Genomic DNA, 12,832 nt, shown 5'->3' on the forward strand with positions numbered 1-12,832 from the left:
GTAGAAAAAAATAAGAAAAGCCTTAAATATAAATATGGTAAGCCTTACCAGTAATGTGATAATTATTTTTAAGGTTCTCGACATTTTTAAAATAAATACTGTAATAATAATAATAGTAGTTCAAAGTATGAATAGTTTTTAGTCAAATGACATAAAAAGACCGGGCCCCTCGACACTCTTAAAACTTTTCTCCCTCAAACAGCAAGCTAACGTTACTTATGCAGGCTACACACAGCAATATAAACAACATCTCTTCACGTCGTTCTAGTAAAATAATAACAATAATAAGTAAACAAACCATAAAATCACTTTGCTGAGTATGATACACCAGCAGCCGAGGAGTTGAAGATATCCTCTGGTAGTGCGCGCGATATTAAAAAATGCGCGTGCGGCGTGTCATCCGGGTGAGTTCGTCAGGTGAAAGGTCATCATGTGGGTCATTTTATTTACGGCTAAATTATTATTCATTAATTTTACTAATAGTTAGATTGAGCAGGCATCCACAAAAGGGCCTTTAATTACAAAAAAAGGATAGGAAATTTTGCCTTGACAAAAGGGCTCTTTGGGCACCAAGGGGCAAAGGGCCAGGTGCTCAAGCAGTGATACACAGCATGTCTTGCTCTCCTGATGCAGGTCTCTCTGTACTCTTGTCTGTAAGTGGACGTATTCTCCGTCTGAAGGCTGGGACGACACCTTCTGGAGCGCCATCGGCTTGGAGGACCTGATGGAAAACTGCTATTGTAAAATCGGTGGGAGAGAGTAAAGCTCAGGTGTCTGTGTGTGTTCAGCCGGTCGTGTTGACTGATAGTGTGTGTGTGTGTGTGTGTGTGTGTGTGTGTGTGTGTGTGTGTGTGTGTGTGTGTGTGTGTGTGTGTGTGTGTGTGTGTGTGTGTGTGTGTGTGTGTGCAGGTGAGCAGACTTGTATTCCTGGGACTCCTGTAGGACGAGGACTGACCGCAGAGGCGGCTGCAGATCTGGGCCTGAGACCGGGAACGGCTGTGGCCGCTTCACTCATAGACGCACACGCAGGAGGGTTAGGTATGATACGCCACACCAGCTGAGTGCTAATGCAGCACTTGCTCATCCACGTCTCTTTGAAATGAAGAGAAAACTGTGTCATGGCCTCGTTTACACTGCAGGTCTTGATGCCCAATTCTGATTTGTTGCCTATATCCAATTTATTTGACTGTCCGTTTACACGTCTTTTTCAATTGTGACCCATTTCCGATTTGACATACTATCTGAAACATTGCGCATGCTTAAAGTTGGTTCTTGCACAGATGGACGAATGCGAAATATGCTTGATGCTAGCTCTGCGATATATGCAAAGTTCGCCAAACATCAGCATGACTGTGAGGCGGAGGACGACAAAAAGGGCCATCATTGCAGCAGCGCATGTGCTTCAGTTATTGTGTGCGAGAGATCTCGGGACTGCTGGGAACATACAACACGATCTCATGAAAGTGCGTAACTAATTTTATTTCTCGCGCCATTTATACGTCAAAAATAGTTTTGCGTGCATAATACGCACTGTAAACCCCTTGGGTAGGATTAGGGGTGTGGAGTGCGTGCGTATTACACACCATAAAGAACATATTTTTGAAATTACCATTGTTTGGAAGCGCTATATAAATGCCTCATTCATTTATATCATATGCACTCAAAAACTATTTTTGGTGTAAATGGCACGAGAAATAAAATTAGTGGTATAGATATGCACTTTCATGAGATTGTGGCGGGCTTTAACGAGAAGCAGTGGGTCCGAAATGTTAGGATGAGCTAGCCAACTTTTGATATGTTGTGTCATCGTGTGTCCACATTCCTCTCCTATGACGACACCATCCGTCCCTTCGCAGATGCGTGTCGGGGTTGTCTCTCGTCATTAAACCGCGGAGACGTAATGCCTCAGAAAATCCTGCCTTTTACATGACAGTCGCATTGGCACATATATGATTTATATCTGATTTATTTCCACATATGAACGAGGCCTGAAACAGATCTCGAAATATCCGAATGCATGCGTTTTTTCCCTGTTTACACAGTCATATAACACATCCGATCTGTGTCACATATGAGCAAAAAATCTGAATTTGGTCTCATTTCACTGACAGTGTAACCAAGGCCATAATGAATGCATTTACACTGCGTTAAATACGGTGTCACTCCACTTCTGTTTGAGTGTGTGACCTTCGACAACCCGCTTCACTCCTAAATAGATCAGGTCTTTATATTTTTATCACTACAACACATATTGTTATTTTGATTAAACAATCATCATGTGTTCTAAAATAGAAGCAAAGAGACTATACATGTAATATAGGTCTACATTTATGTAATTTTAATGCTCTGGCCTTTGCAGATATTTAAAATATGGCCATCTTTAAGCATGACTCTTTGGATTTATATGAAATGGTAACACTTTACAATAAGATTACATTTTTGAGCATTAACTTAGGTTAATAAATGTTGTATAAGTATTATTCATTGTTAGTTTGTTAATTTCAACATTTACTAATACATTTTAAATTGAGTTTTAATTTTTATTTTATCTGTTATTACCTTAGTTAATGTACTATGAACTAATATGAATGATCAAGGTACAATTGTATTGCTCAAATATTAATACATGCAGTAAAACATATATTGCATAATGCATATAGTTCATGAAAGCTAGCTAATACATCCTTGTTAACAAATGGGACTTCCAAAGTGTTACCTATGAAATTTATATAGGCTATGTTTCTAGGTAATAGCTAAAGAAACACATATCTACAAATATTTTAATGTCTAAATTTATTTCTGTATAGTTAGTTATGTAGAACTTCTCATTTTAATATATTCATATTTATATATTTATTTAATTTAGCACATTTCAGTTCAGCACTGTTTTACTGGAGTGTTATGTTTGTTTTTAATCCAGTATCCATTTAAAAAAATATTGGTTGAATAATCGGTTATCGGCATGTACGGTCAAACCTAAATATCTGTATCTGTAAAATCCACTATCGGTCGACCTCTACTGTAAACAACAAGAACAAGCAGGAACACTTTAATTTCCTCATAATATCCACTGCAGCATCAGCTTTTTTCTCTCTGTGTCTGAAATGCTTCGATCAAGGATTCAGTCTCTCGAAACCCCACCTCTCTGAGAGCTGCTCTGCTCTGATTGGTCAGATGGCCCAGTCTGCTGTGATTGGTCTGAAACCAAACCCTCATTATCATATCTGAATCTCAGCTCTTGATATACACTGGGATGCGAACATTAACAATACCGTGGGTTTTACCATATCAGGAAGTGAGACTGGAATTACAGGTTGACTCATTTCAGTTCAGAATCGCTTTCTTTTTGGAGACAAAAAATCTATTTATCGGAACTTTGATCATTGAAACGATACTCGGTTACTAACGTTACCTCGGTTCTCTCTAGAAGAGGGAACGAGTATTGCGTAAGCTAAGCTAAAGTCATCTTTGCTCGAGATATTGAAGCCAAAAATCATCCTTAATATTGTATTTATTGTCAACGCAGTACAGTAGCCAGCAGACTTAGAGCAGGCCATCTTGTGTGCTCATTGGCTGCCCTGCGGCAACTGCTGCAGCCTACCACTGAACCTCGCGTGTGACGTCACGTCCAATGAGGGCGCTTCGCGCCCTTACGTGTCATAGCCCGCCAAAATGGGGGTGGCTTAGCGTATAAAAGCCAGGCTCGTTGGCTGTGTCCTGGTTCCAGCAGCTGAAGCGAAAAAGGCGTGGCGCCTGCACAGTCAGGTTACGCAATACTCGTTCCCTCTTCTAGAGAGAACCGAGGTTACGTTAGTAACCAAGTATCGTTCTCTTACGAGAGGTTCTCTCGTATTGCGTAAGCTAGCTTACACTACGGGAACCCATTGTCAAGGCCGTGCGCCCAGCCTCCACTTCATGAGTCCCAGGGATTCCCGGGGAACATAGATAAGTGGGAAACAGGTGGCCAGCAATGCGGGCCAGCACATGTTATAAGCACATACAGGGTATACAGAGCGGCGTCGCCGGTCCATATAACTATTCACTATATAGTGCAGCTCAACCAGGAAGGCGAACGTCGCGTGAGAGAAGTCTGCGCATGATCATCTGGGCAGGACAAACACACTGCTCACACTGACAGAAGTTTAGCCTGCAAGGCGGGAACTTCCAGGTTATAAAACCTAACAAATGTGGAGGGAGAGGCCCAGCCTGCCGCCTCACAAATGTCATGAATGGAAATTCCGCTGGACCAAGCCCACGACGAGGCCACGCCTCTGGTGGAATGCGCCCTGATGCCCAAGGGGCATTGCAGACCTTTAGACTTATAAGCAGATGTGATAGCTTCCACTATCCATCTGGACAGGCTCTGTTTAGCGGCGGCGAGACCCCTGGTGCGCCCACCGAACGAGACAAAGAGCTGTTCCGAACGCCTGAAAGAGGCGGAGCGCGTAATGTAAACCCTCAGTGCCCTGACGGGGCAGAGGAGATCCACATCACCCTCACTATCGGATGCTGGCAGAGCCGAAAGAGAAATGACCTGCACTCTGAAGGCGGTGCCCAACACTTTAAGGACATAACCATGTCTTGGCTTGAGGATGACTTTAGAGTCATTTGGCCTGAACTCAAGACACGCTGCGCTAACAGATAGCGCGTGTAAATCCCCCACACGTTTAACTGATGACAGAGCTGTCAGAAAAACGGGTTTGAGCGAGAGGTACTTTAGGTCCACGGAGTTTAATGGTTCTAAGGGGAAAGCTTTCAGGGCCTCTAGGACCAGTGAAAGATCCCACATGGGAACCGACGAGGGTCGCGGGGGATTCATCCGTCTAGCTCCTATAAGGAAGCGAATGACGAGCTCGTTCCTTCCTATTGACTGGCCACGCGTCGACTCAGTGAACGCTGCGACGGCCGCCACATAGACTTTAAGCGTGGGTGGGGACCTGCCCTTATCCAACTTCTCTTGAAGGAAGCTAAGCAACCCCGTGACCCCACACATTCGTGGGTCTAGATCTCTATCAGCACACCATTTGGAGAACACGACCATTTAGACGCGTAAAGTCGCCTCGTAGAGGGAGCTCTGGCTTGCGTAATCGTGTTCATCACTCCTTCTGGCAGTACAACGGGTATCCGTTGATTAACCATACGTGCAGAGACCAGCGCTCTGGATGGGGATGCCAGATTGAGCCGCGGGCTTGAGAGAGGAGATCTCTCCTCACCGGAATCGGCCAAGGGGCTGTTTGGGGCAGCCGCATAAGCTCCGGGAACCAGGTTTGATTCTGGGCTATAAGGAGCACCGAGTGGCGCGTTTCCCTGATTCTCTTGATTACCTGTGGTAACAGAGAGACCGGAGGGAAAGCATAAAGTGGGAGGCTGGGCCAGATTTAGGCCAACGCATCCTCGTTCTTTGAAAAGAACAGCGGGCAATGAGTGTTGTCTTTTGACCCAAACAGGTCGACTTTCGCTTTGTCGAAGAGGCGCCACAGTAACTGGACTGTTTGGGGATGCAGGGACCATTCCCCTTGGGGAACGTAGTTCCTGGACAGTTTGTCTGGATCGTCGTTCAAGTGGCTTGGCACATGCGTGGCTCTCAGCGAGCGCAGGCGGCCCTGAGACCATATAAGAAGGCGTTCCGTCAGATGGCAGTGGTTTCTGGATCTGACGCCGCCCTGACGGTTTATGTAGGACACCACAGACATGTTGTCCGAGCGGACCAGTACATGGTGGTGCTGTATGAACTATCACTTGGGTGTTCAGCCAGCGTTTTAGCGGGCGGATGCGCAGGAGGCCCAGCTGAAGCACAGCCGCAGCTGATGCCATACAGCCTAGCATCTTCTGGAATGTCTTCAGAGGTGTAATGCTGCCCTCCTGGAAAGACGCAGCTAGCTGTCGAACACGGCGGGCGTGCTGTGTCAATAAGCGGGCCGTCATAGCCACAGAGTCCAGTTCTATTCCTAGGAAGGAAACCTGACTGACTAGTGGGCAGTAATGACCTCTTGGTCCAGTTGACCATGAGACCCAAGCTTTCCAGATGGCTGAGAAGCACAGCTCTGTGAGATAACAGTTCTATCTCTGACTGACTCCGCGATGCGGAGAGCTTCGCTGAAGATGATGAAATCAGTGACGCAGCAAACGAGCCTGGCTTTTATACGCTAAGCCACCCCCATTTTGGCGGGCTATGACGCATAAGGGCGCAAAGCGCCCTCATTGGACGTGACGTCACGCGCGAGGCTCAGTGGTAGGCTGCAGCAGTTGCCGCAGGGCAGCCAATGAGCACGCAAGATGGCCTGCTCTAAGTCTGCTGGCTGCTGCACTACGTTGACAATAAATACAAAATTAAGGATAATTTTTGGCTTCAATATCTCGAGCAAAGATGACTTTCCCCGTAGCGTAAGCTAGCTTACGCAATACGAGAGAACCTCTTGTAAGAGAACTGCAGATCTTTCACATTCGCAAACATATTTATTACACACTACATTAAAGGAAATACACTAAAAAGCATAATTGGGGCTTTTTAAATCCTGTTGACACAGGAGGAGCATTGCAGTGTTTGTGTGCTCCTAATATGGCCCTGATGTTTAGTCAGCCTCTTCTTGGTTTCATCACAGTGTTCCTGTAATAACTGTCCTGACCTGCTTAATCTAAACCTTCAGATGATATATAGCAATAAATAAACAGGCAAAACATGTAAACTAGTGCAAGATTTTACAGGCAAAACCAGGGTTTTTTCATCCACTTGTCAGTTTTGAGCTCTAACTGCTTCCATAGCTTGTCTTCTTTCAAACTAGTGGAAAGAAAACAAGTGCTTATTTTATTTCACTTTATCTATTAGTGTCTAAAAATTTTAATCCTTAAAGACGGTGAACTTGAGTCCGAAATCTCCAATTCAGCAGCTTCACACACGCCAAAATTTTAGTTTATATGAAATCTATATCTATATGAAAGTTTGTTCATATATCATTCACCACATTTATGCAACATTTTTATACAACTGCTAAAAACATGATGAAAATGTATTTGTTTCTGTCTGTTGACAGTCTTTTCTGATTTATAGAGTGATAAAAAGAAAAATCCAAAATCCCTGCTGGAAGAAAACAGTAATAAGTCAACAAAATCAAATAAAAATGATGAATCTAGTTTCTGGACAGGAAATATATGCATATGAGTGCATATTTAATTAGATAGTGACTCATTTGCATATTGCAATGCAAAAACAATTGTGTTACTGTACTGTGATTAATTAGCTGGGTAATTATCGTAAGATCTGTGAGTTCAAATTTATGTAGCAGTGTCAGTTATATTTTCTGTAATTTTATTGTCTTGTAGAGGTCATCGGGGCCGATGTGAGGGGACACCAGCTGCCCTGTGAAGAGCAACCAGTCACGTCCCGTTTGGCTGTCATATGTGGGACGTCCTCATGTCACATGGCTGTGAGCTTCAGTTCCTGTACTTGTTTGTGTTCAAAGCATGTGACTGTTGATGTCAGCGTGTGTCTGTATCTCTCAGGTGAGCACACAGCCACTGTTCGTCCCTGGGGTCTGGGGCCCATATCTGTCCGCCATGCTGCCGGGACTGTGGCTTAATGGGGGAGGTCAGAGCGCCACGGGACGACTGGTGAGTCAATCACATCTATCTTTAATATGGAAGGAAATCCCAGAATGCACTGGACAAAATACATTTAGATTTTATTCAATACTGAAAGCATAATTGCAAAACAAACCAGTCTAAGAGACCATTCACACAGAACATATTTTTGTGGTTAAAAATGCAAGATGTAGCGCAGTGGAATGGAAAAACACACTCAAAACACTTCAAGCCCCTTAACATACTAAAACAGTGACATTAAAAGTGTAATTTAGTGTACAGCTTATTGATGATGCAGATGAGCACAGAATGTTAACACAATACTAAATGTTTAAGAATTTCCTCTATATTGGTTTCCTTCCTAAACGTTTACTCGTATTGCGTCTTTGCTAGACGCTATGGGGGAAAACTTAGTTTTGAAAACTTAAATGATTTATTGAAGCCTTTTTTCAATAACGCAGTGCTACTGCACAGCCATAATAGTGCGGAGATGCACGCATGCTTTTGGCTAGGCAAGTGGGAACTGCACAAACCTATGGCCAACTGGCATGTCTGCGCGAGCCCATCCGGGGCTGGGGGGGGGGTGTCCCGCCGAACCGTGCGCAGAGCCCGCCAAAGAGGCGGGGCTTCTGCCTATACAGCTGCTCATTTTGCCATGGGATTTCAGAAATTTTTCTACTTCAGTAATGATCAACTGCCCTTCATTTATTCCACATGAGTGAAGCTTCGGCACTCTCCGGCGACCAAGAGCCTGATCGTTCGGCGCACGCCCTCAAAACCTACCTACCAGACCTAAATGGACATCGCGTCTTAATCCGGTCGGACAACATGGCGATAGTATCCTACATAAACCACCAGGGTTGGACTCAGGTAGAAGCCTCTGTACAGGGTAGCCAGACGTCTGCTCTTTTGGGCACAACACAGCCTGCGCTTGCTGAGAGCGATGCACGTGTCTGGCAGATTGTCTCGCGACAGCATGTCTGCTCCCTGATTCAATGTGTCCCCGGGAGAATGGGCCCTCCAGCCCCAGGTTCAAACAATTTGGAGTGTCTTCGGCAGGGCAGAGGTTGACCTCTTCGCCTCCAAAGACAACTCTCACTGCCCAATATTCCATGGCCCACAAATAGCCCAGTCTTCCCCTTTATGCTTTTCCCTCAGTCGTGCTCTTCCCTCAGGTCATCAACAGGATCAGAGAGGAGAGATGCACAGTCTGTCTGGTGGCCCCCCTTTGGTGGACCCAGCCTTGGTTTCCCGAGATGATTCAGCTGCTAGCAGCAGCCCCATGGCCAATGCCATGGGCTATCCATGTGGGCTATCCACGAGAGTGTCCTAAACACTATATCTGAGACCAGAGCCCCATCCACGAGACTCGTCCACGTACTTAAGTGTTCTGTCTTCTCCAAATGGTGCTCAGCATGGAGCCAAGACCCTACTTCATGTGATGTACCGCTCCTATTTTCCTTCCTACAAGTGCTGCTGAACGCGTGTCGTACCCCTCCACGCTCCGTCTATGTGGCGGCCATAGCAAAGTTAGATGCTCCTGTGGCCGGCCAGATGTTGGGTAGAAGCAATTTGATTGTTCGCTTCCAGAAGTGGGCAAGGATGCTCAACCTGCCTCGCCCCCTCACAACACCTTCCTGAGACCTATCAGTCCTGTTACAGTCTTCAGGGCCCTCAAGGGGCCCCCGTTTGAGCCGCTACAGTCGGCCGAATTAAGGGCACTTTCGCTCAAGACCGCACACTTGCTAGCCTTAGCATCGGTCAAGCAAGTGGGCTTGAGATTACGGGAACGAGTATTGCGTAGACAGCTGTGCTATAGGCAGATGCCCCGCCCTCTTTGGCCGGCTCTGCGCTCGGTTCGGCGGGACGCAGCCTGATTGGCTCGCGCAGATGTGCCACTTCGCCATAGACATGTGCCGTTCCCACTGCCCAGCCAATAGCGAGCGTGCATCTCCGCACTATTATGGCCGTGCAGTAATACTGCATTATTGAATAAAAGGCTTCAACAAATCGGACAAAAAGGAATTTTCCCCCATAGCATCTAGCAAAGACACAATACTCGTTCCCGTTATCTCAGGGAACCGAGGTTATGTTAGTAACCGAGATGTTTTATATGGGACAACACTTGAGGAACGTTTCATCTGCTCGCCTGTACACAGTATGCATCATCAATAAGGTGTGTATTGAATGTGATCTTTTAATATCTCTGTTTTGCTACATTAGTACATAGGAAAGCCTTGCCCTCAAGGTGGGTGTGCCTATAAGGGTGTGTTAGAATCGAAATGAAATGGTCCAAACGAGAAGTGCCCCAATTATTGGTCTTTTATTATGAATAAACAATTCACAACCCCAGCGCCGGAGGGAGACAAAACGCTCAGCTCATAATGTCTAAATTAAAGTCTTACGGGGAGGAGTATAAGTCCAGTTAGTATAAATTCATAGAAAAGAATGTGCAAACGTGTCAGTTTTCGGCTGAACAAAGAATCCTTCTTATGTTATAGATTTATGCTGAGGGAGAAAATATATTTCTAACAATGGCCCCATTGATAAGATAATTATCACATAATAGAATTATCATATCACATCATTCTCAGCATATTCATTCTAGTACAATAATACATGCAATATTCTTCAATCAAACATTTCCTTCAAAATCATTAATATTTGACAGTTCTTTTCATCAAAGCATATACAAAAAATTCAAAAGTATTCATAGCACGATGAATCTTAATAGATTCAGTTATAATTATTGCTAATATCAATCAGCAATCTCGTTCTTCGTCTACTTCTCTTCCTCGTTCTCCTTTCGATCAGTGCTTCCACATAGGCTTGTGCGTTCCCCTGGGATGGAGCTGCCTTAACCCGGCTAGCATGGACCCACTGCGGCTGGTGGTCAGTCAGAACACCGATCCTCGTCACAGCGATAACAGTGGATGGTCCTGAATAGTTCGGCTCACCGAGTTACGTGGGCTTCAGACACCTTATCAGCACCTGTTGTCCTGGAACGAAAGGATGAGTCGGCTTTTCTGAAGGAAGAGGGAGAGAGAGAGAAACATCACCATTTATGCCTTTTAACGTTCTAACTAAGGAATCCACGTAATCCGAGATGATCACCTCCGTGTCACCTGTGGAGAGATTGCCAGCGCGACCTCTGACCCAAGGGGTCGGGAAAGGTCTACCCATCAGAATTTCAAATGGAGAAATTTTTGTGGTTGCTGATGGGGACATTCTCATTTCCGTCAATACGGCAGGCAGCAAATCAACCCAATTTCTGCCTGTATCTAGACACGCATTATTGAGACGTTCTTTTATCGTCTTATTTGTCTGTTCTACGTTAGCTTATAATTGCGGCGAATAGGGAATGTGGAAGTGCCAATTAATATTAAACTCTTTGGCTAACAATTGTGTGACTTTTGAAGCAAACGGAGTTCTATTATCACTCGCTATAACGGTTGGAATACTGAAACGCGGTATAATTTCTTTTGCAAGAACCTTTACAACCGTCTGAGCGTTTTCTTTACCACACGTAAAAGCTTCAGGCCACTTAGAAAATCGATCAACAATCATGAGCAAATATTTGTGATTTCCACATGGAGGCATGTGTGTAAAATTGATCTGTAAATATTAAAAAGGAACCTCAGGATGCGGTAAAGCTTCATGCGGGTTGCCTTGTGTCTGTTTGTTCGTGCACACACCAGGCAAGCATCCAATATCAACAAAGTATTCTTTCGAACATTTGCTATGCAGTATGATTGATTCAAATTTTGTATCACTTTTTCTTTTGACACGTGTGATACACCATGATAATGCCTGCACAGCATTACAACGGTGGATGCTGGTAGAGCGATTCTACCCTGCTTGTCTCTCAGAATACCAGCTTGATCTGGTTTCACTTCGTTCGCAGCCCAATGAATCAAGTCAACTTGCGTAGGGTTAGCTTGCAGTACTTTAATGTCCAAATCATTAATCAGCGACAAATTCATCATAGGTACATCGTTGCTCTTTTCATTTACGTATGGACTAAGTATTACTTCTTTAGCAGCCCATTTCGCGACTTCATCTGCAAACCTGTTTCCCTTAGCCTCATCCGATTAACCTGTTTTATGACCAGCTACTTTAATAACAGCAAGTTTCGATGGTTTCGATGGTCAAAATTGTTTTTCCGTCGGAGGTTTTGAAATTTCTTTCTTCCCACAATTTAGCAAAATCATGGACAACGGCGTACGCGCATTTGGAATCAATGTATATATTGATGCACTGAACTTTTGCCAACTGACAAGCTCTTGTTAGAGCAATTAATTCTGCTACTTGAGCTGATTTATATGGCAATGAATATGCCTCAATTACACGATCAGGTAATTTGACAATAGCATATCCACACAAGTATAAATTGTCATTTGGCTTGAAACAGGATCCGTCTATATACCAATTATCTCCCTCCTCCAGGAAAGATGTCGACACATCTGGCCTGCAGGCAGTCGAAGTTTGGATTCTGGTAAGGCAGTCGTGGTCGTCACTCTCAAATTCACCATCTGTCAACAACCTGTGCAGATGTACAGTAGGACCATGAATAACAGAAGTTACTTTCAACGTTAAATTAGCAGTTGCTAATAATATAGCCTCATAGCCTGAACGACGTTGAGCAGTCATGTGTTGAGTAGAAATGTTATGCATAATTGCTCCTACCTGATGTGATGTGTGAACTGTGAGTGGATATGATAAAACAACCCTTTCAGCATCCTGTACCATGATCGCTGCAGCAGCCACTGCACGTAAACAGGCCGGGAGTCCCCGAGCCACTGAATCAAGAGTTTTAGACAAATAAGCTACTGGACCAAAAGTGCCCCCATGCTCTTGGGCCAGGATTCCTGCGGCTGTGCCCCCACCTTCGTGCACGTACAGGTGGAAATCTCGCTTGTAGCAAGGAAGGCCGAGGGCGGGAGGCCTTAACAGAGAGGATTTCAAATGTCTTAACGCTTGGTCCATCTCACTTGTCCATGTAATGTCCTCTTTATCATCCAGCGTAGCGTCTCGCAGGATTTTGTCATACATGGAGCAATTTGGCACCCATAATCGACAGTAATTGACCAGTCCCAGAAAGCTTTGCATTTGCTTCCGTGTTGAAGGGTGCTTGAACAAAGCGATGGCTTTGACTCTGTCCGCAGACAGGCGAACTTGGCCTTGTGACAGTTCATTGCCGATGTAATTGACTTTCCTCTGCACCCACTGAAGTTTCTCTTTAGATGCCTTGGAA

General features: G+C 44.7%; 1 protein-coding gene across 1 annotated transcript in view; it reads left to right on the top strand.

The window, feature by feature from the left end:
* LOC143712784 (FGGY carbohydrate kinase domain-containing protein-like) overlaps positions 1-12,832 on the top strand; it is a 328,185-nt gene that overhangs the window by 297,140 nt on the left and 18,213 nt on the right. Inside the window, exons 6-8 of the mRNA XM_077204793.1 lie at positions 910-1,038; positions 7,321-7,424; positions 7,501-7,608. Coding sequence (XP_077060908.1) covers positions 910-1,038; positions 7,321-7,424; positions 7,501-7,608 — 341 coding nt within the window. The remainder of the gene's footprint in view (positions 1-909; positions 1,039-7,320; positions 7,425-7,500; positions 7,609-12,832) is intronic.

This window comes from Siphateles boraxobius, unplaced genomic scaffold, assembly GCF_051911475.1.
Source record: "Siphateles boraxobius isolate OS27281-9 unplaced genomic scaffold, OSU_SipBor_1 51, whole genome shotgun sequence".
NCBI classification, from domain to species: Eukaryota; Metazoa; Chordata; class Actinopteri; order Cypriniformes; family Leuciscidae; genus Siphateles; species Siphateles boraxobius.